Source organism: Danio aesculapii, chromosome 11, assembly GCF_903798145.1.
Source record: "Danio aesculapii chromosome 11, fDanAes4.1, whole genome shotgun sequence".
Lineage (NCBI taxonomy): Eukaryota > Metazoa > Chordata > Actinopteri > Cypriniformes > Danionidae > Danio > Danio aesculapii.
In genome coordinates, this window is record NC_079445.1 from 16,079,024 (window position 1) to 16,106,089 (window position 27,066).

General features: G+C 35.2%; 3 protein-coding genes across 5 annotated transcripts in view; 2 read left to right on the forward strand and 1 right to left on the reverse strand.

Annotated features, from left to right (window-relative positions):
- Window positions 1-10,386, forward strand: part of sp2 (sp2 transcription factor) — a 21,757-nt gene extending 11,371 nt beyond the window's left edge. For both annotated transcript variants that reach the window (XM_056467887.1, XM_056467886.1), the window contains exons 4-8: window positions 1-68; window positions 208-493; window positions 4,754-4,940; window positions 6,393-6,586; window positions 8,687-10,386. The exon at window positions 1-68 is cut by the window's left edge and continues 145 nt beyond it. In XM_056467887.1, coding sequence (XP_056323862.1) covers window positions 1-68; window positions 208-493; window positions 4,754-4,940; window positions 6,393-6,586; window positions 8,687-8,787 — 836 coding nt within the window. In that variant the 3' untranslated portion in view covers window positions 8,788-10,386. The remainder of the gene's footprint in view (window positions 69-207; window positions 494-4,753; window positions 4,941-6,392; window positions 6,587-8,686) is intronic.
- zgc:64002 (uncharacterized protein LOC393330 homolog) lies at window positions 4,001-20,294 on the reverse strand. Of its 2 annotated transcripts, XM_056467894.1 has the most exons (4): window positions 20,031-20,294; window positions 19,730-19,937; window positions 17,117-17,333; window positions 4,001-4,919 (listed from the first exon to the last, which is right to left on the reverse strand). In XM_056467894.1, the coding sequence occupies exons 1-4, from the start codon at window positions 20,188-20,190 to the stop codon at window positions 4,875-4,877; spliced, it is 630 nt and encodes a 209-aa protein (XP_056323869.1). In that variant the 5' UTR covers window positions 20,191-20,294; the 3' UTR covers window positions 4,001-4,874. The 2 variants fall into 2 exon arrangements, with proteins under 2 accessions (XP_056323869.1, XP_056323867.1); XM_056467892.1 differs by lacking the exon at window positions 4,001-4,919 and having other exon boundaries at window positions 13,309-17,333; window positions 20,031-20,284.
- Window positions 20,295-24,081: 3,787 nt separating this feature from the next.
- The window catches only part of abcc10 (ATP-binding cassette, sub-family C (CFTR/MRP), member 10), a 40,019-nt gene continuing 37,034 nt past the window's right edge, over window positions 24,082-27,066 (forward strand). Inside the window, exons 1-2 of the mRNA XM_056467883.1 lie at window positions 24,082-24,140; window positions 24,436-24,650. Of these exons, the coding sequence (XP_056323858.1) occupies window positions 24,472-24,650 (179 nt within the window). The 5' untranslated portion in view covers window positions 24,082-24,140; window positions 24,436-24,471. The remainder of the gene's footprint in view (window positions 24,141-24,435; window positions 24,651-27,066) is intronic.

A 27,066-nucleotide genomic window follows, 5' to 3' on the forward strand; every position in this document is an offset into this window, starting at 1 on the left:
TTCCCCCTGTCCCACAGAGACAGACAGTCACGCCCAGTGTCCAGGTGTCTCCTTCAGAACCCACACAGGTACTATTTTACAGAGTGCAGAGTTTTGTTAATGTTCATTTTGGGTTGAACTATCCCTTTAATATGTATATTGAGTGCCCATTGGTAAAAAGTCCAGAAAGATCTTTAAGTATCTGATGCATGTACTCTGCTCTGTCAGGTGCTGATTAAAACAGCCTCGGGTGAATGGCAGGCTGTACAGCTACAGGAAACTACTGTTACAACTCCAACAACACCCACCAGCACACCCACTCCCACAGTGGTCACAAAAAAAGTTCAAACAGGGACGCGGAAAGAAAGGACTCTACCTAAAATCGCCCCGGCTGGAGGGGGTTTGATAACACTGAACGCAGCTCAGTTAGCATCTGCTGCTCAGGCTGTGCAAACCATCAACATCAACGGAGTCCAGGTACAGGGGGTTCCTGTGACCATCACCAATGCTGGGGGTGAGTGACACACACTTGATTTGTTGGGTTGTATGTTGTATCTAACGCAAATTCACTCTGATTTTAGCCCTGATTTTTCACTCACTGAAGGGTTTTGTGAAATTGCAGCCGAAATCAGAAGCAAATCGGTGCTAGTTCAGACAAGCGGAAATCACAAAGGATGAATTATTGGTAACCATTTACAATAAAGTTGTATTAGTTAATGCATTTACTAACATGAATTTTAATAAAATTATGTTCATTTATTGCAGTATTTGTTCATGTTAGTTAATGTTAGTTAGTACAGTGGTTTATTTGTGGGAGTTATGTTCTAAAAATAACATATAACAGGCGAAAGTAAGTAGTCAGCATTATTTTTTACAATTATTATAGATGTTTTAAGGCTGTAAAACCCCTCACTACACACTTTATACACTTTTCTCAGACAGTCATTAACATTTTCACACTTTTCTCTCGTTTAAACAATCTCAAAGTTCAAACCTTTGTAGAAAAATAAGTCCAGTATTATAAAATGAAACCAAAGATCAAAACCATTTGATCTTCTTTTATTTATTTGGTAATGGTGCCCTACAGCCACATAACTTCTACCTTTTGCATGTGCAGAAGTCCAACTTTTTGTGCGATGGTTAGTGCAGAACGTAACGTCAACATTGTAGGGAGAAAACTTGCAAACATACAGTACAGCACTTCAGAATCACACTGCTAGTGATCAAAGATTTATGTAAATGCAATCTAAATGCATTCTGTACTGTACAGGAGACACAGCACTAGGGCTGTGCAATATGGGCAAAAGAAACCTATCGCGATTTTTCCTGAACAATATTGCGATTTCAGTTTTAATCACGATTTTAGCACAGACAGACTGAATATGTGTTTACAGTGTGAATCTGAAACATATTTCAAACGAAAAGCAATTAAATATTTATCAAACACCTGTAACAGGGCTCTAAAACAGACATAAAATAAAAATCACCTAGTAAAGCTGGAACAAATTGTCTCTAGAACAGACAAATGTCAAAACAAGTGTGTGCGTGCGTGCGTGCGTGAGCATGAGCGAGCTGTCACACTCAAGTAAGGCTCCGATGTTCTGCTTGACCAAATATCAGAAGTAGTTGCGTGTGTGTTTACAGATTTGTTTTGCCGTGCATAGATCATAGACCTCTTTGTGACGCTGCAGTGAAATAGGCTGTTCAAATATCACGTCTTTTGCGCGCACAAGGCCATTATTTCCAATGTAGGTGCATGGATTGCGTGCACATATTGAGCGTGGCACGCTCAATATGCCAGGTGCACCCAGCTGAAAACATCTTTTCAAATTTTTTATTTACTTTTCAGAATGCTGCAACATGAGTCACAGAACAAGAACTGTATAATTCATACATCCACAACACAGTTCAAATTTACAAAATCCAATTTGTAAATTCAAAACACGATTCATAAATGCACAAATCCAGTTCGTAAATTCAAAACATTATTCAAAAATACACAAATCCAATTTGTAAATTCAAATCACTATTCAAAAATACACAAATCCAGTTCGGAAATTCAAAACGTATTAACAACTTATGTCTTCTGAACGCAAACGCCCAGCTAGTCAGCCAGGTATCGCAGAGGCCTTTTCAAAAATGGCCTGATACAAAAGAGAAAGTGATAAATATGACGAGAAATGCAGCAACATATTTGATAGTTGAGAACGCGCCGCTCCGCAGTATAGAGAAACCTGCTTTCCGAGAAATGCTGGCGGCGGAACAACGAAGCAAGATACCTTCTCTCTTGGCCACGGTTGCGAAAAGCATTTGCACTACAAGCACACCGTCTGAAAGTGTATTCAGTGCTGCTGGAAACATTATAACCCCAATTAGGTCTAGCTTAAACGGGACAAAGTCAACATGTTAGTTTTTCTGGCAAAGAATTTAAAATATGAATAAAGGCAAGGCAAGTTTATTTATATAGTACATTTCATACACAATGGCAATTCAAAGTGCTTTACATAAACAGGAATAAATATAACAAGTATAAGAGAAATAAAAAGAATTAATAAAAATGGTAATAAAAAAAGAAGCATAAAAACAGATAAAACGTGTTATAAAAGAATGAAAAAGAAGAGAACAAAAAACAAAAGGTGGAGAATTAGTAGCCTACGCGTTTTTTGATTTTTTTTTTTACATATAACTTATATTGTTACCAGTAGGCTAATGTTTTTGTTCTTCATATTTATATTAGTTACTATTTATATTATTACTGATTAGTAAAGAGTCATTTAGGCTATTTGTGAAGTTCTTAAAAATGTAACATTTAATTATTATTGTACTGTTTCAAGCAGGTAAAGGTATTTAATATTTAACTACATTATTATAGGCTGTATTGTGTTGTTTTATTAACGAAAGTTAAAAAAAATCAATGGGTACATTTGTACAGATATTTTAGCATATTCTTTGGTCTTTGTTATTTTTTTTTTAAGGCGTAATTTGTTGCTGGTAGGAGAGGAACATTTTTTTGCCAGTGAATATTGTCCTTACCACTTTAAAAAATAAATAAATGAAAATAAAACACTTTACGGAAAGGATGCAATAAAGGAAAAGCATGCTCCTAATTATTCTTCATAATCTGATTCGTACATGCAATAAACCTATATTACGCCGAGAAGAACAAGCTCTAAAAGGTGAATTCTATATCAAGAAGAGTTAATAATTTGTTATTAATATTAGTTGTTTATATTATTGTTCATAAACACAAACTACATTCGTATGATAAACGCCGTCACGGTGTCATGTCTGCGGTCTTTTCTTGTTGAAGAACAGATAATCCGTGTTATCGCCGTCTCCCCAGCCAGGTTTTCATGCACAGTTATCACTTTTGTTTCTTCTCGCTACAAATAATTAAGTATCGCTATAGCAGGCCCGGCACCAGAATGTCATAACTGAGGGGGCATCGTAATCCCATAGGGGGGCACTTGACCTAATGACTGATTTTGGTCCCTCTTGTTCCTTTCATTTGGGCTATTTATTCACTTATTTATCACTTTGCATTTCTGCCTAAGTTACTGACTTAAGACAGTAATATACTTTTCATAGTAATAATAATATGCAGAGTTTTGACACGATTTTATTAATAAGGGTTATGCAATGATACAGTTTACATAAACAAAGACAGATCATTGTCTTCAGCGCCAAACGAGTGGTTTAAAATATATTGTATTCTCCGTATTATAATTAAGATTATCATTCAGCCTACCTGCAGCGCATGTGAGAGGTTGATTCGCGGTAAATACACTTACGCATATACCCATTTCTTTTATAACACTGTAAACTTGACTTAATAATTAGTTTTAATAATAATGAATATAATAAATTCTAATATGAATCATAGTGTAGACTACTGTGGGGCTGTGCAGTGTTCAACAAAATATTTTTATTAGGCTACTCTAATATTAATCCCTAACTAAAAACAAATGTACAGTAAAAATGACTGGCAGTTAACTTAATGGCAAATTTCTTTTTTTCTCTCTCTCTCTCTCTCTCTCTCTCTCTCGCTCTCTCTCTCTCTCTCTCTCTTTATAGCTCGAGAGATGTATTTAAAGAATTAATCGAAACATGAAATGAATTACGCCTTTATGTCATCCACTTGTCCAGTTTTCTCCTGTGTGAGTTTAGAGTGCGCCGCTGCATGTGCGCGCACCCTGACCTGACGCGGGGACCAGATCTCTGTGCTATTGCTTTAATTTCACAATTTTCATAATTTAATTGCTTCATATTCTAAAATATCTAAATGTGTGTTCTAAAGGTTGGAATGACGGGAGTGTAAGTAATTAATAACAAGAAGAATTTTCACTTTTGAGTGAACTTCTATCACTGATCATTTTACAGCATAATTGACCCAATCCCCCAACACCACTGCAACACCGGTGGTTCTTGGTGATTTATCACTGCGATGGTAAAAAAAAATTGTCATCGTCACAGCCCTAATATTGTGTATTTATGGATTGTGTTTTGAATTAACAATTTGGATTTTGTAAATGTGAACTGTGCTGTGCATGTATAAATTTAATTTTGTAAATGTATTATTTATGAGACTGATCTGGCTCCATACCTTCTGCCTTCTCAAGTAATTTCAGCAGTCACAATTATCTGAAACAACTGTGATTAAATCAAATAACAATGAGACAGTTAGTTAATTAAGTTGGCCTATTGGTTTGAGGCTCTTACACGGAGTTTAAAGACATGCATTGATGTTTTTTTTTTTTTGCTTGGTGTGTTTTAGGCCAGCAGCATCTGACAGTGCAGACGGTTCCCAGCGCAGGTCTGCAGCTAGGCAGTGTGCAGACGCAGACACAGACCATGCAGATGGAGCAGACGCAGACACTCGCTCTGGAGCTGCAGACTCAGCCAGGAGAGAAGAAACGGCGAATGGCCTGCACGTGCCCCAACTGCAAAGACGCAGAAAAGAAGTAGGAAAGCTTTTATTTATAAACAGATTCAAATCTGTGTCATATAGGCCTGGGGAATATGGGCAAAATATATAATATGTTTATCATAGGGGTGGAACAGTTTTTAAAATAACTTTTTCGGTTTGTATCACGGTTCAAAAATACATAAATCCAATTCATTTATGTTTATAAATTCAAAACACGATTCAAAAGTACACAAATCCAATTCATAAATTCTAAACCGAATCAAAAATACATGAATCTAAATCATAAATTTGAAACACGATTCAAAAATACACAAATCCAATTCATAAATTCAAAACACGATTCAAAAATACATAAATCCAATTTATAAATTTAAATTGATTAAAAAATAACTAAATCCAATTCAGAAATTTAAATTATGATTAAAAAATCCAAAAATCCAATTCATGAATTCAAAACACGATTCAAAAATACATAAATCCTATTCATAAATTCAAATCATGATTCAAAAGTACACAAATCCAAATCATAAAATCAAAACCCACATCAAAAATACATACATCCAATTCATAAATTTAAATTATGATTAAAAAAACATAAATCCAATTCATAAATTCAAAACCCAAATCAAAAATACATAAATCCAATTCATAAATTTAAAACACTATTCAAAAGTATAAAAATTCAGTTCATAAATTCTAAACCGAATCAAAAATACATGAATCTATATATCCAATTCCAATAATAAATCCAATCCAATTCATAAATTTAAATTATGATAAAAAAAATCACTAAATCCAATTCATACATTTAAAATATGATTCAAAAATACACAAATCCAATTCAAAACGGTTTTCGGTTAGATGCAGTATGCATTGAAAATCCCCTTTGGAACACTTCAAAATACCACACATCAGCATAAAATACATAGTTTTATAATCTACCATTTACAGTATTAAAAAAAGGAAGTTATTCCCAAGGTCATCGAAAACATTTCCAAATGAGGCAACATGATCTTAGTTACGGGTATATTATTGTTAGAAATTAAATTTGTGAGTTTATGATGGAGCAAGAGGAGAAATGTTGTTCATTTCTACCGGCTTTTCATTTATTTGTAAAAGATTTTTTACAAATATTTGCTTTAATCAAATAATGTAGCTGAGAACAAAAACCTTTATTGTCAGGTATATAAGCATAAGCATAAGGCTGCGTATCTTTCGCTTTAAAAACAGACAGTGGTCATGTGATAGCTTTAGCCCAGACAGAACTTTCTTGATTGGTCGCTCCATGCAACACTCATGTTGCGTTCACAGTTTTTTAAATTCTAATTTTAGTATTAGAGTTTTAATTTTGTCCTTTTTTTTGGATTAATAGTAATGACAGTGTTGTGCTTGTTACTGAAAAATAGTAACTAGTTACAGTTACTTCATTCAAAAAGTAACTCCATTACTTTATCGATATCTTATATTTGTGTTTTCTATGCTACAGGCCGGGAGAGGTGGGGAAAAGAAAACACATCTGCCACATAGCAGGCTGTGAAAAGACCTTTCGAAAGACTTCCCTGCTGCGAGCGCATGTCCGACTGCACACAGGAGAGAGACCTTTTGTGTGCAATTGGGTGTTCTGTGGAAAACGATTCACACGCAGTGATGAGCTCCAGCGGCACGCCAGGACACACACGGGTATGAAATCTCCAAATATCAGGGTTCCCACAGGTTATGGAAGCTCTGGAATATCATGGAATTTTAAAGGTCTACACTGTAAAAATGCTGGGTTCCACACAATTCCTTCATGTTATCTCAACTCAATTAAGTTAATGTAATTGTTTTACAAATTTAAGTGGATTGAACATAAAACAATGAAGTTGTCCCAAAAAAATCCTCAAGAATAGTGTGATTTCAGCTCATTGGATGCCCAATGGAGTGATTGTTTACAAGTGTTGAGTCCCGTGAAAGAGCTCCTGATAGAAACTTTTGTTTTGTGTTTACCTTATGATTAAAGGTGGTGCACGTCCGCTGGTTCCCACCTGTGAATGAGTGAGCTTTAGCTAAAAAACAAAACACTCGTGAAGAAAATTGACACACAGGAACATAAAAACCTACTACCTGCTAGCGTTTTGGAAGTGTTATTGCAGAGCAATGCAAACATAATGCAGAAGTATAAATGAAGTATAAATAAAGTCACGCTCCTTGGGTCACGTCGATCACTCGACGCCGAAGTCTAAACCAGCCTTAACATATGAGGATAATGTTTATTTTAGGAGTTTTCAATTCAAAATGACTGCTTTGAAAACTGGGTGTAAAAAGAGAGCTCTTCACAGCCTTGCAAACATTAAGTACCTCAGGTTTTGAAAAATATCAGAGATAAATTATCCATTGTTCTTCTCATAGAAACCTCCCTCTATCAGTTGAAGTCTACCTCAGAATTTTAAAAAAATTGCTTCATGATGGGCGTGGAGCGGAGGGAGGAGTGGGTATGGCCGGCAGAGCAGGGGAAAAAGGGGGGAATTGAACAACTGTCAGTTGCCTCACAAAATGAGACACAAACCGTGAGAAGACCCATGATTTTGTAGTTTATGCAAAGAAATATACAGTAAGTAATTTAATGCCCTGTTACATATGTTATTCGTAATTTCATATAATATATACACATAATGACAATTTGTTATAAAGATAATCATGTTTATTTAAACACTATAAATGAGGAGGACTTCTGTCTTCCTGAATCCCCAGGTCTGAAAGCAGATACAGTGTATAGCAGTGCAGCAGGTCTCTTGCCCTGTTTATTTCAACCATTAGCCCTGCCAGTAACCCTGAGGTTTTTAAACTTATGGCGAACACAGCAGCACCACGGGTATAGGCAATGTCTGAATGGTTAGAAACTCAAATGATAAAAGTCCACCATTCTCCAATTCTCGTACGGCTCTTCCAACAAAAATGCTTGCTGCAAAACCACAGCTTTGCTTTATCAGCCCTGACAGCATTGCAAGGAAAAACTTGCAACAAACCCTGTTGATCACGGAAACACATACGACCCTTCATGAACGGCTAAATACTGTGTGCCGTGTGCGAATGTGGTCTTGGCAGGTCTGCCTTGCCTTTGGAAAGCACGTGCTCTCATGAATAATTAAGAAGACGGGTCTTCTCATAGGATAAAATAACTCAGTCTATGTATAATAACGAGAAACCAACACATCATCACTGGGGCAGATCAGCACTACATCACTGATTTTGATTCCACCCCAAAAATCATTTTAAACCCGGAAGATAAAAGCTCAAAATTATCCCGTTTTTTCCCACAATTAAAACTGACAGGTGCTAACGTTGTCTTAAATGATGCTCAACACACACAAATCTGTTAAAATCTGAAAAAAAAAGTACTCCTGAAATCCTGAAAAATTTTATTTAAGCTAAAAACATTTTAATGTATGTTACATGAACGTTTATTGTACACTGTAAAAAAATGTAACAAAGTAAATAATTGTTTTGTTGCTTCTACTTATTTTAATAAGTGAATCAGTTTTTAAATACATCTTTTACTTCAAAAGAAGTTCATATTTTAAGTCAGTTTGATTGACGAAAGTTGAGATGACTAGAAAAGTTAATTTGATTTAACTCAAAAATTTAAGCCAGCCAGAATACAGTGTAGGCCATGGAAATTATGCTTTTTAGTGAAATTCAGGAATTTTGGTATTTGGTTCAAAGTGGGAACCCTGAAATATACACATGCGCAAAACACCAATGCGATGAGTTGCCATTAAACACTTTTTCTTCTGCTTTTAGGAGACAAACGTTTTGAGTGCAATAAATGTCAGAAACGTTTCATGCGGAGCGACCACCTCACAAAGCATTACAAAACACACATCAACACAAAGAGCCTGTGAACAATGTCTGTCGTGAGATTTCAAGAAGTTCATGAGGGGATGAAAAAAGAAAAACAAGTGTTCCCCGGGCTTGAGGGATTGGCGGAAACGGAAACGAGTCCCCTATTCGACGTGGCCCTGGAAATTCACCTGTTAATACCAAGACCTTTTTACTTGCCCCCATCATCAGAGAAAAGCTGGCAGGCCGGAAAGTGCTTCCCGCACTTAAAATTCATGAAGAACATGGACGCCAGTTGTGTCTTGGTGGATTCCTCTGATATACAGAGCAGAACAAAGCACCAACAGACACTTCAGCCAAAAAAAAAGGAAGAAAAGAAGTTATTTTCCCCCACTTATTTTCAATTTTTTCTCATTGTTTTAGCTTTACCATCCCCCCTCACATGAAGTGTAGCAGTTATGGGCAGTGTTTCTTAGCTTTTATTGTGTAAATGTTTGTTTTCATACATACAAACATACATTTGTACATACTATGGACAATTTGAATACAAAAGCGATGCTTTGGACAAACTCTTTGACCCAGTTAAATTATTATTTTCTGTTGTTTTTTTAATTTCGAATTTTAAATGGACGCTTGAATTTGGTTTTAATAATATTAGAGGTTATGGATTTGACATGCTTGTCCATGGTTTGACAATCATGTTGTGTATAGAGGAGGGTGAGTATCTTCAGACTTGCTACACGTTTAAAGGAATAATTTATTTAAAAAAGATGTAACGTATGCGGTGTGTGTGTGTGTCTGATGAAGATTGCTTATGTCCATCAAAATAAAAGAGACTCATGTTTATGTTTTGATGTAAAGAAGGACAAAAATCTCACAAAGAAGAATGCAATGTGATTGTTGGCGATGTTATACCATGTTTGTTTTTCGATTTATTCAAGGTACGTGTAAAGGAAATGAGGAATTTAATGCTTATTTGCAGTCAGTCATTCCGCTTGAGTTCTCATCCAAGTTTTTGTCCAAGCTCTCTTAAAGAGGCCTTAAGAGGAAAAAGAAACCGTGCTTATGTATGTTTGTATATTGATTCTGTTGTATTTGGATGTAAAATGTAGGATAATTGTTACACAAATGTGTATTGGCTGTTGTTGCCAAACATAAAAGATGCGGACTGTGTACAGTGTAAATGAGAAGGAAGAAAACAACAACATTTGTATAGTTTCATTCCTATAATATGTATGTAAGACTAATAGATGACCCTTTTTATTGACTAAAAGTTGCCTTAGTCTGCAGCACCCCATATTTAAAGAGAATTGTCTTTTTTTCCAGGGAACTGCATTTGTAGACCTGCTTTATTTTATTTTATTTGTCTAACTTATGAAGTGTTAAGAAATGCCAATTTATGTGCACTGACCAAATTCAGGGTTTTCGCTGAGTGGATAATTTAATTATTTGGTTTATGTGTCTGCGTTTGATTTGACAGAATAAAAATCTATCATTGATAAAAGCCCTATTTAAAGAGCCCTGGCTTTGAGAATCGATATATAGGTAAAAACCCTGTGTTTGTATAAGTTGTGTTGAGGAGCTTAGACCAGAGAACTTGCTATCTTTTTCTACAGTCAGACCACTTCTCCCACTCGCCTAATAAAGCATAACACAAAACACACCGTTTCTTTGTTTCAAATATTTCAACCTGTTCATCGCATACTTTGATGTTGTGACTATGACATGAGAAGTAATATCCATGGTTCATTTTATACTCAAAAGATACGTTACCTTAGTTCAGAGGTGTCAAACTCAGTTTCTGTTTAGTTCCGACCCTGCTTCAACACACGTACCTGTAGGTCTCAAACAACTCAATTATTATGATCAGGTTGGTTTAATTAGGGTTGGAACTAAACTGCAGAGCTGCGGCCTTCCAGGAACTGAGTTTGACACATGTGCCTTAGTTAAAATGAGCGATGACTGTTCTTTTATCTCTACAAAGTTATTTGTGACCCTTATCATAAATGTACATTTTTGAGATTCATTGGATTAACATTGGATAAAACACTTTATTAGGTACACCTGTCCAACTGCTCATTTATGCTAATTTCTAATCAGCCAATTGCACGGCAGCAACTCTGCTGCAGTTCAAACCGAGCATCAGAATGGGGATGAAAGGTGATTTAAGTGACTGAATGTGGCATGGTTGTTGTTGTTGTCAGACGGGCTGGTCTGAGTATTTCAGAAACTGCTGATCTACTGGGATTTTCATGCACAACCATCTCTAGGGTTTACGGAGAATGGTGTGAAAAAGAGAAAATATCCAGTGAGTGGCAGTTCTGTGGCCGCAAATGTCTTGTTGATGTCAGAGGAGAATGGTCAGACTGGTTCCAGCTGATAGAAAGGCAACAATAACTCAAATAACCACTTGTTACAACTGAGGTCTGCAGAAGAGCATCTCTGAATGCACAACACGACCAACCTTGAGGCGGATGGGCTACAGCAGCAGAAGACCACACCCGGTGTCACTCCTGTCCGCTAAGAACAGGAAACTGAGGCTACAATTCACACAGGCTCACCAAAATTTGACAATAGAAGATTGGAAAAACGTTGCCTGGTCTGATGAGTCTCAATTTCTGCTGCGACATTCGGATGGTAGGGTCAGAATTTGGCATCAACATGAAAGCATGGATCCATTCTGCCTTGTATCAACAGTTCAGGCTGCTGGTGGTGTAATGGTGTGGGGGGTATTTTTCTTGGCACACTTTGGGTCCATTAGTACCAATAGAGCATTGTGTCAATGCCAAAGAATCGGTGAATCATCTCAGACTGGTTTCTTGAACATGATGATGAGTTCACTGTACTCAAATGGTCTCCACAGACACCAGAACTTAATCTAATAGAGCAACTTTGGGATGTGGTGGAACGGGAGATTCGCATCATGGATGTGCAGCAGACAAATCTGCAGCAACTGTGTGATGCTATTATGTCCATATGGCCCAAAATCTCTGAGGATTACATTCAGTACCTTGTTGAATCTATGCCACAAGGGATTATGGCAGTTCTGATGAAAAAAAAGGGTCCAACCCGCTACTAGTAAGGTGTATCTAAAAAAAGTGTCTAGTGAGTGTATGTGGCTAGAAATTACTATTCAATCCCAGTTGTAAGAGCAAAAAATAATAACTTCACTTAAAGTTGATCATTTGGAAAAGTGGCAGAAGGTAGATTTTTCCCATGAATCATCTGTTGAACTGCATCCCCATCATCACAAATACTGCAGAAGACCTTTTGAGATATGCATAGACCAGGGGTCACCAAATCGTTCCTGGAGGTCCGGTGCCCTGCAGGGTTTAGCTCCAACTTGCCTCCACAAACCTGCCTGGGTGTTTCAACTATAACTAGTAAGACCTTGATTAGCATGTTCAGGTGTGTTTGATTAGGGTTGGAGCTAAAATCTGCAGGACACCGGACCTCCAGGAACAAGTTTGGTGATGCCTGTTATAGACCCAAGATTCTCACAGAAATCATTAGTTTGGTGAAAGAAAAAATCATGGTTTGTGGTTACATTAAGCATGGGGGCATGCGAGAGATCTTCAGAGTGGATGGCAACCTGAGGTATCAAGACATTTGTGCTGCCCACTACATTACAAACCACAAGAGAGGGCAAATTCTTCAGCAGGATAGCGCTTCTTCTCATAATTCAGCCTCCACATAAAAGCAAAGTACCCGAAAGCAAAGAAGGTCAAAGTGCTCCAGGATTGGCCAGCCCAGTCACCAGACATAACCATTGTTGAGCACGTCTGGGGTAAGATGAAGAAGGAGGCATTAAAGATGAATCAAAAGAATATTGATGAGCTCTGGGAGTCCTGCAAGAACACTTTCTTTGCCATTCCAGAAGACTTTATTATTAAGTTATTTGAGTCATTGCAGAGATGTATGGATGCAGTCCTTCAAGCTCATGGGAGTCATACACAATATTGTGTTTTTCCACTGCACCATGACTTTATATTCTATACTGTACATTTATTTCTGTTAAGTGACAAGACTTTTGTTTAAGCAAAGTCAGACCTTACTGTCTTAATTAAATAATTAAAAATCAAGGCTTGATCATATTTTATTTTGGTAAAATCAGTGTAATCTAGAGGCCCTTACCTTTCATATAAGCCACGTCTGATACCAAATGATCAATTAGAAATCAAGTTATTATTTGTTGTTCCTAAAACTTGGATAGGCATCAAGACTTTTGTCAGGTAGTGTATTTTATCTTAAATATTAAGTTTTTCTGAATTCTTCATATTTTTACTTTTATACGTTGCATTTGTATGGTTTTGGCTTCACAGTCTGTTCAATTTGTCCCATTTTTTTTTTACCAAGAGCTTCGCACAAACATTGTGGTAAATGTTAAAAATATATCAAACAGCAAGAAATGTTTCAAGATTGTAATTCTAATATAAAATAAATAGCTAATTGCTTTTGAGCGACAAAGTACATGACCAGTTTTATTTAATTAATTATTTTTGCTAGGAATGTCCCTAGAATACAGAATTTTGTTGAATAAGTGGTCAATTTGTATAGTCCCTCTGGGTTTATTTTAGACTTTCTAAGGCATGTGGAGGTTTGTAAGTACGTGTGTGTCAGACCCCCCATGTCTCTTCTCAGATGAAACCACAAAAAGATGAGGAATAATGGCAAAACAGTTTCATTAGATACATTTTTATAGATTGACTTGTTGATTTTATGGAATAACATTGCAAAATTACAAACCACAAAATTCACACAAACATGCGATGAAGTGAAAATGACAACAAGACTTCAAATTAAGAGAGAAATAAAATAAATACAAACATGTCCTAATTATTCATTATAAACTAGGCATGGGACGAAAACCGTTTTCAAGGTATACCACGGTTTGGAAAAGTCAAGGTTTTTTAAACCGTAAAAATTTTCTGTGATACCGTTCCTGAGGTATGTGTAGTATTTTTTTATTTACGTTTTTTTTTTTTAGAACAACTATCTCTAGCAGAAAAGATATCCAAAAACGCCAATTTAAATTGTAAAGAAATCTGTGTTTTTGAAACAAATGAAGTCAATGATTCATTTGAATTATTTAGCCTGACATGTTTAGCTACTACAAAATATTTGAAATGTTTCTCAAAATAAAATATATTGTGTTCAAATGTGAAAAAAGTTTTTGTTTTTAACTCAGACATTCAAAAGAATATATTTTAGAGCAGTAAATCACAATACTGTGAAACCGTAATATTTTTATCCAAGGTTATCATAGCGTCAGAATCTCATACCAGCCCATGCCTATTGTAAACATTTCGTTTTATGACAATGATCACATTGTGGTTTTACATATGTGTCTTGTTTTTGTTCATATGTAAATCAAAATAGGTAATGGATTGTTTAGAATATAGATAAAATGTATTGACCTTACTCTGCCATCTGGAAGTGTGGTCGTTTTTGCAATTGATTGAATGAAATAATGAAATAAATTTAATTAAAATACTGGTTCTAAAATGATGTTATCAATTTAGATAAGCTTTTTGCTCAGCCGTCAAACAGACAACTTGAGATTTAAATGGGTGGAGGAAGTAGTTCCTCACACATAAAGGGTTTTTGTGACACTTTTCAGAATTGATAGACTGTATGGCTTGTTTCATATGCAAACAAGTATCTGCATCTGAAAAGGTGTGAACCAAATGGCCTACAGGAAATCAAGAGTTGTGACCCAACTAAACCAGTTGGGTAATCTCCGGGGTAATATCCTTTGTTATAAAGTAGTGTCTCACAGACAGTACTTTGAGTTACGATACTTAAGACAACAGGTTAACATTAATGCTGAGGAACTGCACTATTCATTAGCTATGTTTCCACCCAAAGATGCGAATTAACTTTATGTGCAAAACTGAAATATTGCATAAAAGACGAGCCAAAAAAGCAGCGTTTCCATCCTACGAGTCAAAAAGTAAAATGGAATTTGCTGTGGTAGAAGAATCTGCATGAATCTTTTCCTTATTTAATAAATGACTTGTGCCACAGAAGACAATGCGGACATGCAATGAACGATTGTGATACGTGGAGCACAGACGCTCTTGATTCTGTAGGTAATTAATAATATAATAACACTAATACTGAAAGGGTTAAGGCGTTTTACAATGACCAAAACAACATTTCAGATGTTTTACAATGTGCTCAGCCTGCTGGTTTGTCCATTCACACACAATTTTATCATGATGATCTCTGAAAATAAAATAACATGACATTTTTTAATGCGCCTACTGGAATTTGTTTAGTAAAAGTGTTTTCATCGTAGTTTATGCGCATCTTTTCTTATCGAATAAAAAGAAGTTCATTCTACTCAGTTGTGCGCATATGTTTTTTATGCACATAAATTTTGAAAATGCGCATCTTGGCGTTTCTATCAATTGTTTTTTATGTGCATGTCCAAAATGTGCATAAAAATAGGTGGGTGGAAACGTAGCTACAGACTTTGAGTTAAGCTACGACGGGTTAACATCAATGCTGAGGAAATGTACTATTCATTAGCTATGTTTCCATCCAATGATGCAAATTAAATTTATGCGCACAACAGGAATATTGCAAAAAAGACATGCAAATAAAGCAGCGTTTCCATCCGACGAGTCAAAGAGAACAAAATCATCACTTCCGGATTAACTGGCGCCAAATATAAACAGTAAAGACGGAATTTGCTACGGATTTTTCCTTATTTAATAAATTATTTGTGCCTCAGAAGACAAATGCTATCACTTAATTTATAATATAATAACAATAATACTGAAACGGTTAAGGCGTTTTAGAATGACCAAAACAACATTTCAGATGTTTTACAATGTGCTCAGCCTGCTGGTTTGTTCATTCACACACGTTTTTATCATCACATGATCTCTTATAAAAAAACATTTTTAAAAAATCACAATACTTTTTAATGCGCATACTGAAATTTGTTCGGTAAAAGTGTTTCCATCGTAGTTTATGCACATCTTTTCTTATACAATAAAAAGTTTATCCTTTTTAATGTTTTTTTATGCGCATTTTCAAAACGTATGTGCATCTTGGCGTTTCCATCAACCGTTTTTTTATGCGTACATCCAAAATGCGCATAAAAATAGGTGGATGGAAACATAGCTATTGTCTTCAATAAAATCTTCTCTCCATAAGAACTTTGGTCAGCATACTTAGTTTACGTATTAGAGTTATGTAATACATTGGTGAGCCACTAAAATGATTAACACTAGAACCGCCATGGGGTCAAATTTACCCATCACTGTTATTCAACGGTACATAACAGACCTTTAATAAAACATTCAAGCCTCCCAGTTATTGACTTTTACTAAAATGGCCTTATTTACAATTCCCAGATATAAAGAAGGTTTAGATAAAAATAGATTAAAAAGTGGCACATTTATACCTATAAGCGCCAGCGTGGGTCAAATTTACCCACTATAAAAATGCTTGTATTTATGCACTGCTTATGTTTCAAATTACTCACCGATGGCTTTACTTTCAAATTAAATCTCACCGAATTTGTGGTTATAATAATTGAATAAAGTCACAATGACTAAAAGAAAGTGATTTGTAGAGCTATTAAAAACACAAAATGCAATGAATGATGGAGAGTCTGGAGAAATAAATTATGCATCAGAGTATAACGGCTTAAATTTAGATATTGTAACCTAGGCTACTCATAACTTACTCCTACAATAATATTGTTAGTCTAGACACTTTTTGTTAACAATGGCGAAAAACAGTGAAATAGTATTTGTTTTTTATAGCAATTTCTAAACAAAATTTGTGCTGGGTAATATTTACCCGCACTGGCGATTTTAGGAACACAGCGACCTCTGGCGGTTCTTGTGTGAAGCCAAAAACAGCAAAATCTAACAGAATCAATGTCAGTATCACACACGTAGCATTGCATATATACAAATGTTTTCAATTAATTTTAAGAAACAAATTAGAAGCCAAAAGAATTATCTATGATCTATCTCTTTTTAAATGCCATGACAAAAAAAAACTTAAGCAGGTTAGGTTTAGGTATGAATTCCGTGTTCATTTAAAATGCTAAATCGTATGGTGCAAAAAAAGGATATAAAAATGAATAAAAAATTAGGCACCTACTAGTTTTAAATGCATTGCGATTTGTCATTATTATATACATTTGTTTATTTGCTTTGTTAATCAGATGTTCTTGGTCGCTACAAGAACAAAAACGGCCTCAAAGTCAGACACAGAGTTGTTTTGGTTTTCTGCAGGTAGTACATTAAACTCTTCGATAGAGAAGCCAAAACCTTTCAGTGCTTCCTCAATATCATTCTGTTTGAGGCTAAGACAAGAAAAAAGCTGTTCGTCCACCTTGTAGAAGGTCTCACTCAGGACACCTACCATGACGAATAGTCCACCGGGACACAGGAGCTTGGTCAACCCATGTAAAGCCTGGCGGTATATCTGCATGTCTTTACAGGCTGCTTCCAGGCAGAGAGATGTAATGACACAGTCAGCTGGTTCCAGTGTCAGCGGATCGAACGGATTCTCCAAGCGGACGTCACATTTTAAAACCTTTTTGATTCTTTGCTTCAGCGTAGCCTCCAAATCGGAAGGTCTGTCATAATTCAAAGATTGAAACAAGATTAATGAACTACAATAAAATAGGCCCACAGCAATATGATACATTTAAAGGTCCAATGAAATTAAAATAAAGTTTTTTAGATGTTACACTGTAAACACTTTTTATAAATGACACAGTATTTGACTGTAATCTGAACTGTATTTTACTGTAGCACAGCTATGCAGTATGCAGACTTGTGGGGTGAACCGGAGAACCCGGAGGAAACCCACGCCAACAAGAACATGCAAACTCCACAGAAATGCCAACTGACCCAGCCGAGGCTCGAACCTGCGACCTTCTTGCTGTGAGGTGACAGTGCTACCCACTGCGCAACCATGCAGCCCACTTGGGTGTATTTTACAGTGTATTTTAAGACCTTCATGCTATTTATAAGTGAGTGTTTCTTCAGCTTTACTTATACTGTTAAGACATTTTATTGTATTTTGCTGTAACTTACTGGCAGCACTGTGCCAGAAAGTTACCACTACTGCCCCTTTACAGTAACTTAACTGTAAATGTGTTTTACAGTAGCACTTTATGCAGTTCATTTTACAGTAAAATAGCCTTTTTTGGTAAAATTCCCTTTACCACATTCTAATTTTACAATATAACAATTTTACACTACTTTTACTGTCATTTATTTACATTTTACACAAGCAGAGCAAAATCTTTATTTTTAGTGTTTACTATAGAATTTTATAAATTCCAAACAAGTGACCACGTACAACAGTAACTTTATTCTCGTACTTTTTTCTACAGATTTTTAATCAGATATTGTTGAAAATGTAGGTATGTACTGTATGTATAGCCCCTTTCACACATACAGACCTTTCCAGAAATTTACGGGCAATTTTCCGGAAAGGGATCATGTGTGAACAGGCCCTTTTTGAAAATATCAGTAAATTTGTTCCGCCGACTTTCCGGAAAGAGAAGTTGTAACATTACCGATAATTTGCCAGAATGCTCCTTTGTGTGAACACAGAAGGAAAATTGGCAGAAGGCAAGCATTCACATTTAGAATTTGCTGACATGGGACGTGTACTTCAGCCAATCAGAACATTCAGACGCATTCACATCCACGCTGTTTATGAAAATAAAAGCTTTTGAGTACTTTTCCAGACACATTTAGCTGCTTAATGTTAGTCAGATATCGTTTCTATGTTCCTTCTTAATGCCAACTGTGTAAAAATGTATCAATAAACTGCTTATAATAAACCATTGTTTCTTTACCTTCAAGCTCTGCTTCAGTTGCTTGACACATGCACGTGAAGGAGTGCTCCAGTGAGCGCCAGCACACACACATATTATTTGCATCTTGACATGTGAAAGTGTTCCTCCATATGTTTTCATCATTTAGAGATCATTTCTGGCTAATGATGTCAGAAGTTACAGGTATTTTAGAATGCATGTGTTTTTTAGAAAAATAAAATTCTTAAGAAATTCTTTAGAAAAATTCCGGAACATCCTTGCCTGTGATAACAGCGCTTTTTTTTTTTATTTACCATTAAAGTCGATCCAGAAATTTTCTTAATATTTAATGGCACACTGTGTGAAAGGGGCTTATGTATGTATGTATGTATATGTAAATGTATGTATGTATATGTAAATGTATTTTCTATATACATTTCATGTTGTACTTTTGAGAAATATGTTGTATAATCCTTATCATAATTATTATTTACTTCTCTCTCTCTCTCTTCCATTACTGGATTAATAATAACTGTTGAGTTGACCTTGTGTTCGATAAATCACTTTCTGTATTGTTTAGAGTGATGTGACAATAGTTTTCAGATGAACTCCAGACGAACCTGAACTTTGTTACCCTGATATATACAATATATAGAATAGCCAAGTTAATAAAGGCTTTTTAATTTTTTACATAGATTTTTTGTTTTGCCTTGGACTTATGATTTCGCTGTTTATCTTTAAGAATCCCTTACCCAAAGAGCACTGACATATAAACTGCCCCTGATTAACTACCATTAACTAGCACTTTTTGTTTGATTTAAGTATTTTTATAATTCATTGTTATTATATCAATTTTAAATGGTTTACAAAAGTAATTTGCATTAATCAATCAAATTTAAATACATTTTGTGACACAATATTTTAATTAATATTGTTTTCATTAACTGTCTCATTGTTTGTCTTCAACTACAGTAGCAGTACTTAATTACTTTGATTACAGTAGAATACACCTACCCAATATGCAGTTAGTTACTGTACAAGTTTTAGAATGTCCCACAATGCAGTGCATATTACAGTAGTGAACTGTAAACGAATGTATGTGGTATATGACTTTGGGTTTTTAGCAGTAAATAACTGTAAATAAATTGCAGTAAAGGCTGACAGTGTAGTTTTACAAATGACTCAAACTCACTCAAACTTACCTTTTCCCCTCCGTTTTACTAACGTGCTGGAGGACGGGATTCCAGTCTAGACACCCTTCTTGGTTTTTAAGCCATTTATCAATTTCTTTACGATTGTTGTCGGAGAAATCAGACAGAATAATCTCGTCATAATGTGCGCAGGCGCTGATAACGCAGTGAATAGATGGTCCGCTGCCCACATCGATCAGCCTTTGCCCTCTGTGTTTGCCTTAACAAACAAACAAAAAATCTGTATCAGACCTATTTAGTGAAAACAAAACTTTTACACAAAACCGAAGTTGAATTACTTGGAAATTCTTACCAGTTGAAAATACTCTGCTAAAGACTCCTAAAACGAAAGTAAGGAAATCCTTTTCGTCGGCGTGACCTCGAGGACTGGAGTAGAAATTCCTAACATAAGCACGCGGGTCAAAATGCGCCTGATAGAATTCTCCTTCTGTGAAGTTCGTGCGTTCACTCATGATTACAAGTTCTGTAGGCTGTACGACTCTACCTAGGAAATGAGGTTTACAACTCGCACAATTTACGTAATCTTATCACGTGACAGATTGAAACTGAAACTAAGCAACTTCGTAGTCAGTCATGTAATGCAAAATTGCCATTAATTCAATTTTGAAGAGTTTCTTAATTGTTTCAATGTTCCTATCATGCAGACCGGGTGCAGATGCAAGCTGAGTCTGTACTGCATGTAGTGCGTTTACCTAACCCTACCCCTTGCAGTGACTTCACAAGCTCCATTGAGTGCATTGTGTTTGACATATGCAGAGATATGCAGTCTCAGTTTGCAAATCCAAGTCTGCATTTAGCTGCTATTAGAGAAATTTGATATTATTTTTGATGCTACAACATCTGGAGTTATTAGATTATTTCAGGGTGTCCCCATATCTATATGTTTTTCCTCATTTACACCCTTGTTTCGTTGTCTACTTCTCCAAGAGCATGTTTCAAACAAATCAATACGCTTTGTTAATTCTTAATGAAGTTGTATCAGTCACAAATGTTACTTTTAAAAAAAGAATTTGTTTCTATATCGAGTGGAAGAAACTTGGCTAAACTGAATGCAGTTATTTTGAGAAATTGATAGATATTTTCCTTACTCTTCTTATTCTCTCAACAAATTTTTATATGCACAAATGTAAATGTACAAACCAAAAACCTGTATATACTTATACCGCTTTGTATGTTTTAATTTTTTAGGCAGCCACAGGAGAACTGTACCAGTGCATTCACACACCAGCTTTGGTGGAGTACACAGTTAGTTCATGGTTTATCTCCAAATTGTTGTGTTAAGTTACTGTGTTCTGTTACTGTTAAGGAACATACAGCTTTCGGCTTGTTGTTCTACCAATACAGTCATGCCCTTTCACATATGCTGATCATGTTATGCTCGATCAAAATGAATGTTCAACAGATGTAATCGAAATACAGTAAAAATAAAAATGTATTTAAATAAGAGCATGTTTTTTGACATAATTACTAATATATTACATATTTGTTTTGTTTTTATGATGCCTTTCAGTCAGTCAGTTCAGTAAACCTCTTAAATCTGACTTAAATTTATATTAATTTGTTTGCGAAAACTTAGAAGAACATTTAGTTAAAACTATTTGAATTCTTAAATGTAATTTACGAAGATGCCTTCTGCTTAATTCTGCTCATTTTCACCATAACACTTTATTAAAGTCCTTGTTTTAAAATGCCTATTTATGAAATGCAAAATAGAGTAAAATATTAAAATAATTATATGATATTAGTCAAATATTTTGTATTATTTTGATGTGATTGATTGCAGGGGCTGCACGGTAGAGCAGTGCGTAGCACAAATGCCTCACAGCAAGAAGGTCACTGGTTCGAGCCACGGCTGGGTCAGTTGGCATTTCTGTGTGGAGTTTGCATGTCCTCTGTGTTTGCGTGGGTTTCCTCCGGGTGCTCCGGTTTCCCCTACAAGTCCAAAGACATGCGGGACAGGTGAATTGGGTAAGCTAAATTGTCCGTAGTGTATGTGTGTGAATGAGTGTGTATGCATGATTCCCAGTGAAGGGTTGCAGCTGGAAGGGCATCAGCTGTGTAAAACATGTGCTGGATAAGTTGGCGGTTCATTCCACTGTGGCGACCACAGATTATTAAAGGGATTAAACTGAAAAGAAAATTAATAAATGAACGAATGATTGATTGCATACTCTGTACCCTATACAAATTGTGGAATATTTGTGATAATAAAGCTAATTTATAACTTCCATTTAATAACAGTCCAGTGTTCCTATATTTTATTACTTTACATAAACAAATATGACTGCATCTTTTAGCTTGCCTTGGAATGAATTAGGATCCTCCCCTGGCTCTTAGCCAGCCTGGTGAAAGGGGTGGTTCTTTTTTCTCAAAATGTGGACATTTTTGCAGTTATTCGCCTTATGTTCTGTTTAATTATGAGGTTTTAAATACTGCTTTTTAGTGACATTTTAAGTACTATTTTTAGCTGGATTACCTTGTCGGATGGTCTCCATAATCACACTTTTTGAGGTACCTAAACATTTGCTAAATATGTAGAATAAAGAAATATGAATGAAAATACTTTTTTTCAAATACAAATTTATTACATTGTATATCATTAGAATAAAATGAGTTAAAGTTTTAAATGAAAAAAAAAGAGACCACCCTATTTCGAACCACCCGAACCCCCTGGCGACTTTTATTTTGAATCTTGAACCTTATTCTTGAAAGAAAAAAAAATGCTAATAAAAGGGTTTAAACTTTAAAGCACTAAAAGCGGTCCATTTTAGAGTTCATTTTAATACTAATTAGGCTTTTTTTTGTTATCCATGAACTTTCATAATGTACTTTCGTTTTTTTAATTTAAAACTTTAACTCCTTTTTTTCTAATGATATATGATGTAATAAATTTGTATTTATTTTTGTTATGATGACCATTCGACAAGCTAATCCAGCTAAAAAATAGTACTTAAAATGTCACTAAAATGCAGTGTTTAAACCTCATAATTAAACAGAACATAAGGCGAACAACTGCAAAAATGTCAACCACCCCTTTCATCAGGCTGGCTATGGGCTTGCCCCCAGAGAAGCTGGAGGTCTGGGAAGTCTGGGGCTCCTTGCTGAGACCCCTGCGACCCAGCTCCAAATCAGTGGTGAAAAATGGATGAATGGATGGATAAAACAGATATGCTTTATGTAACAGGGTGCTGTCAGTTGATTAGATTAAACACATGGACGGTTAATGGTGTCTGGAGCAGTAGAAGATAATGAGCTGCATTTCTGATTACAGTCAGCAGGAGGCCAATGACACAACACTTATATTTCACTTAACAGTTAATTAGACAGATTAAGATCATGTTTTTGGTAAAATTTTTAGAAAAAATTTAGAGAAAAGTTATTTTATTATTCATGCAGGTTGAAGAGTAGAGCTGAGGAAGAGTGCAGCATGACTAACTAGCATAAAATAGAGTATTCAACATATAGATAAATATGAATTAGCGAAATTATAGATAATACTATATACACTGAAAAAATGGTGTCTGCAAAATTGGTGCAAACAAATCAAATGTGTTGAATTTAAACAAACAATTTAAATTTAGTAATGTTCAACTTACTTTGTTTGTTTAAATTCAGGCCAAATAAATTGTTTACAACCACTTAACTTAAAAAAATTAATTGTAAATCCAAGGAATCATCTTTGGATATTTTTTCAGTGTAGTTTATAATATTTCTCAGTTAAGATTATATTAATTATACACATAGAAAAAAATTATAAAAATTCTAAATATTTGTAAAAACCACAGCAGACAGACGATATAACAAAATGTGATTTTATAGATGTGATATTTTACATAATATAATATAATATAATATAATATAATATAATATAATATAATATAATATAATATAATTACTTTAAAAACAAAAATACATAGATTAAAAAAACTTTAACCGAAAACTTTAAAAGATTGTCGTTTCAAAAATGTAAATGCTATCTCTTATGGCCAAGAAGGCACGCTGACAGTTCACTTCTGTTATGTGGACATCCTGTTTTTATTACAGACTGCATAAAAATTATATTTTTACCTATGATTTTATGTGATTTCACATGTAGCATTATGGTACTGTAAGGAAATTTGCATTCGTAACAAAATAAAAGCATTAAGTATTTCTTTTTGTTTTTTTACAAGAAGCTTCGACATGAGCTTAACAATTTTAAAAACACAATTTTAGAAGTTTTAAATACCTGAAAATAAATTGCATTTTTAATATTTTCTTACTGTACATGCTGTTATACTAGGTGTCATCGGGACCTTTATTTTGAAGGGGAGTTAGAAAGCAAATTTCCGGTATTTCGCTTCACGCCCTGCGCTGACGTGCAAAATGACTGGATAATAACAACATTACCGGTTGCTCTTAGGTAACTTTAATACTTTCACCTGAGTATAATATCACACAAATAATTTATCAACTAAATGCATTACCGGCTGCTTAAACACTACAAGAAATTCAAAATGAAATTATTAAGACGAGAAATATCTGTTTCTAATAAACTGGAGATCTGTATATCTGAGTAACCTTAGCGTACGTTGTTCAAAATTGCTAGCTAAGTATGCTGATTTATAAGTAAACACGTATTGCTTGATAAGGTAAAGTACTTTCAATTCACTTTTTATATGTTGTAATTTACTTACAGACTTTGTTTTTCATCATAGGGCGGTGTTTCGGCCCTCGGGGGTCTTCAGGAGGTCATGGGGGGAGATATAGGAGCAGCTGAGTTCATATCAGAGCTCTGTCACACTGATGTGGACAGTCCATTCCCTGTGTGGCAGAATGGCACCATGAGCCCCTGTGCTAACCAGCTTCTGCTGGGATCTCTGTCCCATGCTGTCATTGCAGTCATCGGTGCCTGTTATATTAGTGTGCCCAGGTGAGTGGACAGGACTATTATAAGAAGTTCAATTATATTAATCTTTATACCTATAGCACTTTTATAACGTAGATTGTGTTAAGAGTTGAGTTTTTAGAGTAGAGTTTTTAGAGTTGAAGTTCAGTTTAGTTTAGTTCAGTTTAGTGTGGTTTAATTTTTACTGCTGAATGTCCAAACACTGAAGATCACTAAAGATCAAATCCATCAATGTGCATCTCCACAATTCCCTATCAAGTAAGCCAGTGGTGAGGAACAAATTTCACCAATTATCGAAAGTGAAGGGAAAAAAGCCTTGAGAGAAACCAGGCTCAGTAAATAGGATATGTTGAAATACATCACCATTCAAAGGTTTGTGGATTTAATTTTTATGCTTTTATTCAGTATGAACGCATTCAATTGGTTGAATTTGATATTAAGCACATGTAGTATAATCTTGCAAATAAAATAATGTTTCAAATACGTTTTAAATGTTTATTTTTATTGATAAATCAAAGTGCTATATCAGAATATTACAATGTTTTCTGAAGAATTGTAACACTAAAAAGTAATGGCTGCTGAAACTCACTTGAATAGTTTACTTAAAAATATATATTATAAAAAAATAATTTTTCAAGTTTTGTGATATTATAGTACTAGCACTTCTGTTTTTTTGATCAAATGAATGCAGTCTTGGTGAGCATAAAGAAACTTAAAAAAAAACAAACATGTGAATGGTAATGTTAAAAAAAAGACCACTTTTAAGATATTATTGTTTTTTTTTTTTTTTTTTGCTTAAATAGGCATGGATTTTGAGTAAAATGTTCCATTGTGTTGCACTCAGAACACAGAACTCTACCCTTTCTATAAATATTAAAAATCGTGGGAGTGGTCCTCCCCAAGGGTTTCAAAGATAACATTTATTAGTGACTATGTAGGCTAGGCCTATAGGCTAATTTTTAGATACCAATATGGACTTTTGAGATACAAATGTGTGCTTTTAAAGGGTTATGAGAATTAAAAAAAAAAAGCCTCATAATGGGCGTGGAGCTCTGTGGGCAGAGGGAGGAGTGGGCGTGCCCGGCAGAGTAGGAGAAAAAGAGGGGAGCGAACAACTGTTGTCAGTTGACTCACAAAATGGGACACAAACCCTGAGGAGACCTATGATTTTATAGTTTACAAAGTTACAATGCAAAGAAATAAACAGCAATATAAGTAATGTAATGCTCTGCTACATTTGTCATTTGTAATTTCATATACACATAACTACAATTTGTTCTATCATTATAAAGATAATCGTGTTAATATAAACACTATAAATGAGGAGGACTTCTCTCCTCCTCAATCCCCGGGTCTGAATGCAGACACAGTGGATAGCAGTGCAGCAGGTCTCTTGCCCGGTCTATACCAACAATTAACCCTGCCGGCAATCCAGAGGATTTTAAACATGAACACAGCATGATGTGTCTGAATGGTAACGAACTCAACTGATAAAAAAAACAAAGGCAGCCATTCTTCAATTCTCGTGCAGCTCTCCCAACAAAAATGCTTGCTGCAAACCAACAGCTTTGCTGTATCGGCCCTGACAGCATCATGGGGAAAAACATGCAACAAACCCCATGGATCGTGGAAACAAACACGTATAACCCTTCATGAATGGCTAAATACTGACGCCGACGCAGTCTCACAGTTTGGCAGGTTTGCCTTGCCTTCGGAAAGCACGTGCTCTCATGAATAATTAAGAAGCAGTGTCTTCTCATAGGATAAGAAAACTCTGAATAATAATGAGAAACCGACACGTCATCACTCCATTAGCAGATTCGTGCTACGTCACCGATTTTGATGCCGCTCCAAAAATATTTTAAACCCTGAAGATGAAATTAGCTGACAAAAGCTCCACATTGTCCAGTTTTCTCCACAATTAAAGCTGACAGGTGCTAATGTTGTCTTAACTGATGCTCAACACACTCAAAGTCTTGTAAAACACAAACCAACATGTCTAAATGATGTTCAAACAGATGGCAAGATAGCAGCTAGTTTTGCATGTGGTGAATGCAAAGCAAGTGCTCATGTTTATCTAGCCCTAATTCAGGACAGGACAGAGAACATATTAATTATCATTGATATGTTTATTATGTAACCTATTGAGATAATTTCTGGTTTCATTTTAGCATGCATTTTTTTGAGATGGGAGAAATTACATTTGGGTTGTTACATTTTTGGTCTTATCACTTAAGTTAGTCTATACAGCAAACAGCAGACTAACTTATCAAGTCAAGCAGGAGTAAAGCGGAGCTGTTGAATCCACAGAATCCTTCAGTTTTTACCATAAAGTTTTTTTTCTTTCACATGTTTTGCTGAAAGTAATTATTGCTGATATAAAGTAGTGAAGTCATGCCATTTGTTAATCATATTAATATCAGCATAAAGCAGTTAACTT

Excerpts from the sequence above, each read along its gene's own strand:
- zgc:64002 (XM_056467892.1), bottom strand. The coding sequence starts at position 20,190 with ATGAGTGAACGCACGAACTTCACAGAAGGAGAATTCTATCAGGCGCAT. Across the intron at positions 19,938-20,030 it reads TAGCAGAGTATTTTCAACTG|GCAAACACAGAGGGCAAAGG; the intron begins GTAAGAATTTCC and ends TTGTTTGTTAAG. Across the intron at positions 17,334-19,729 it reads AGTAAAACGGAGGGGAAAAG|ACCTTCCGATTTGGAGGCTA; the intron begins GTAAGTTTGAGT and ends GAATTATGACAG.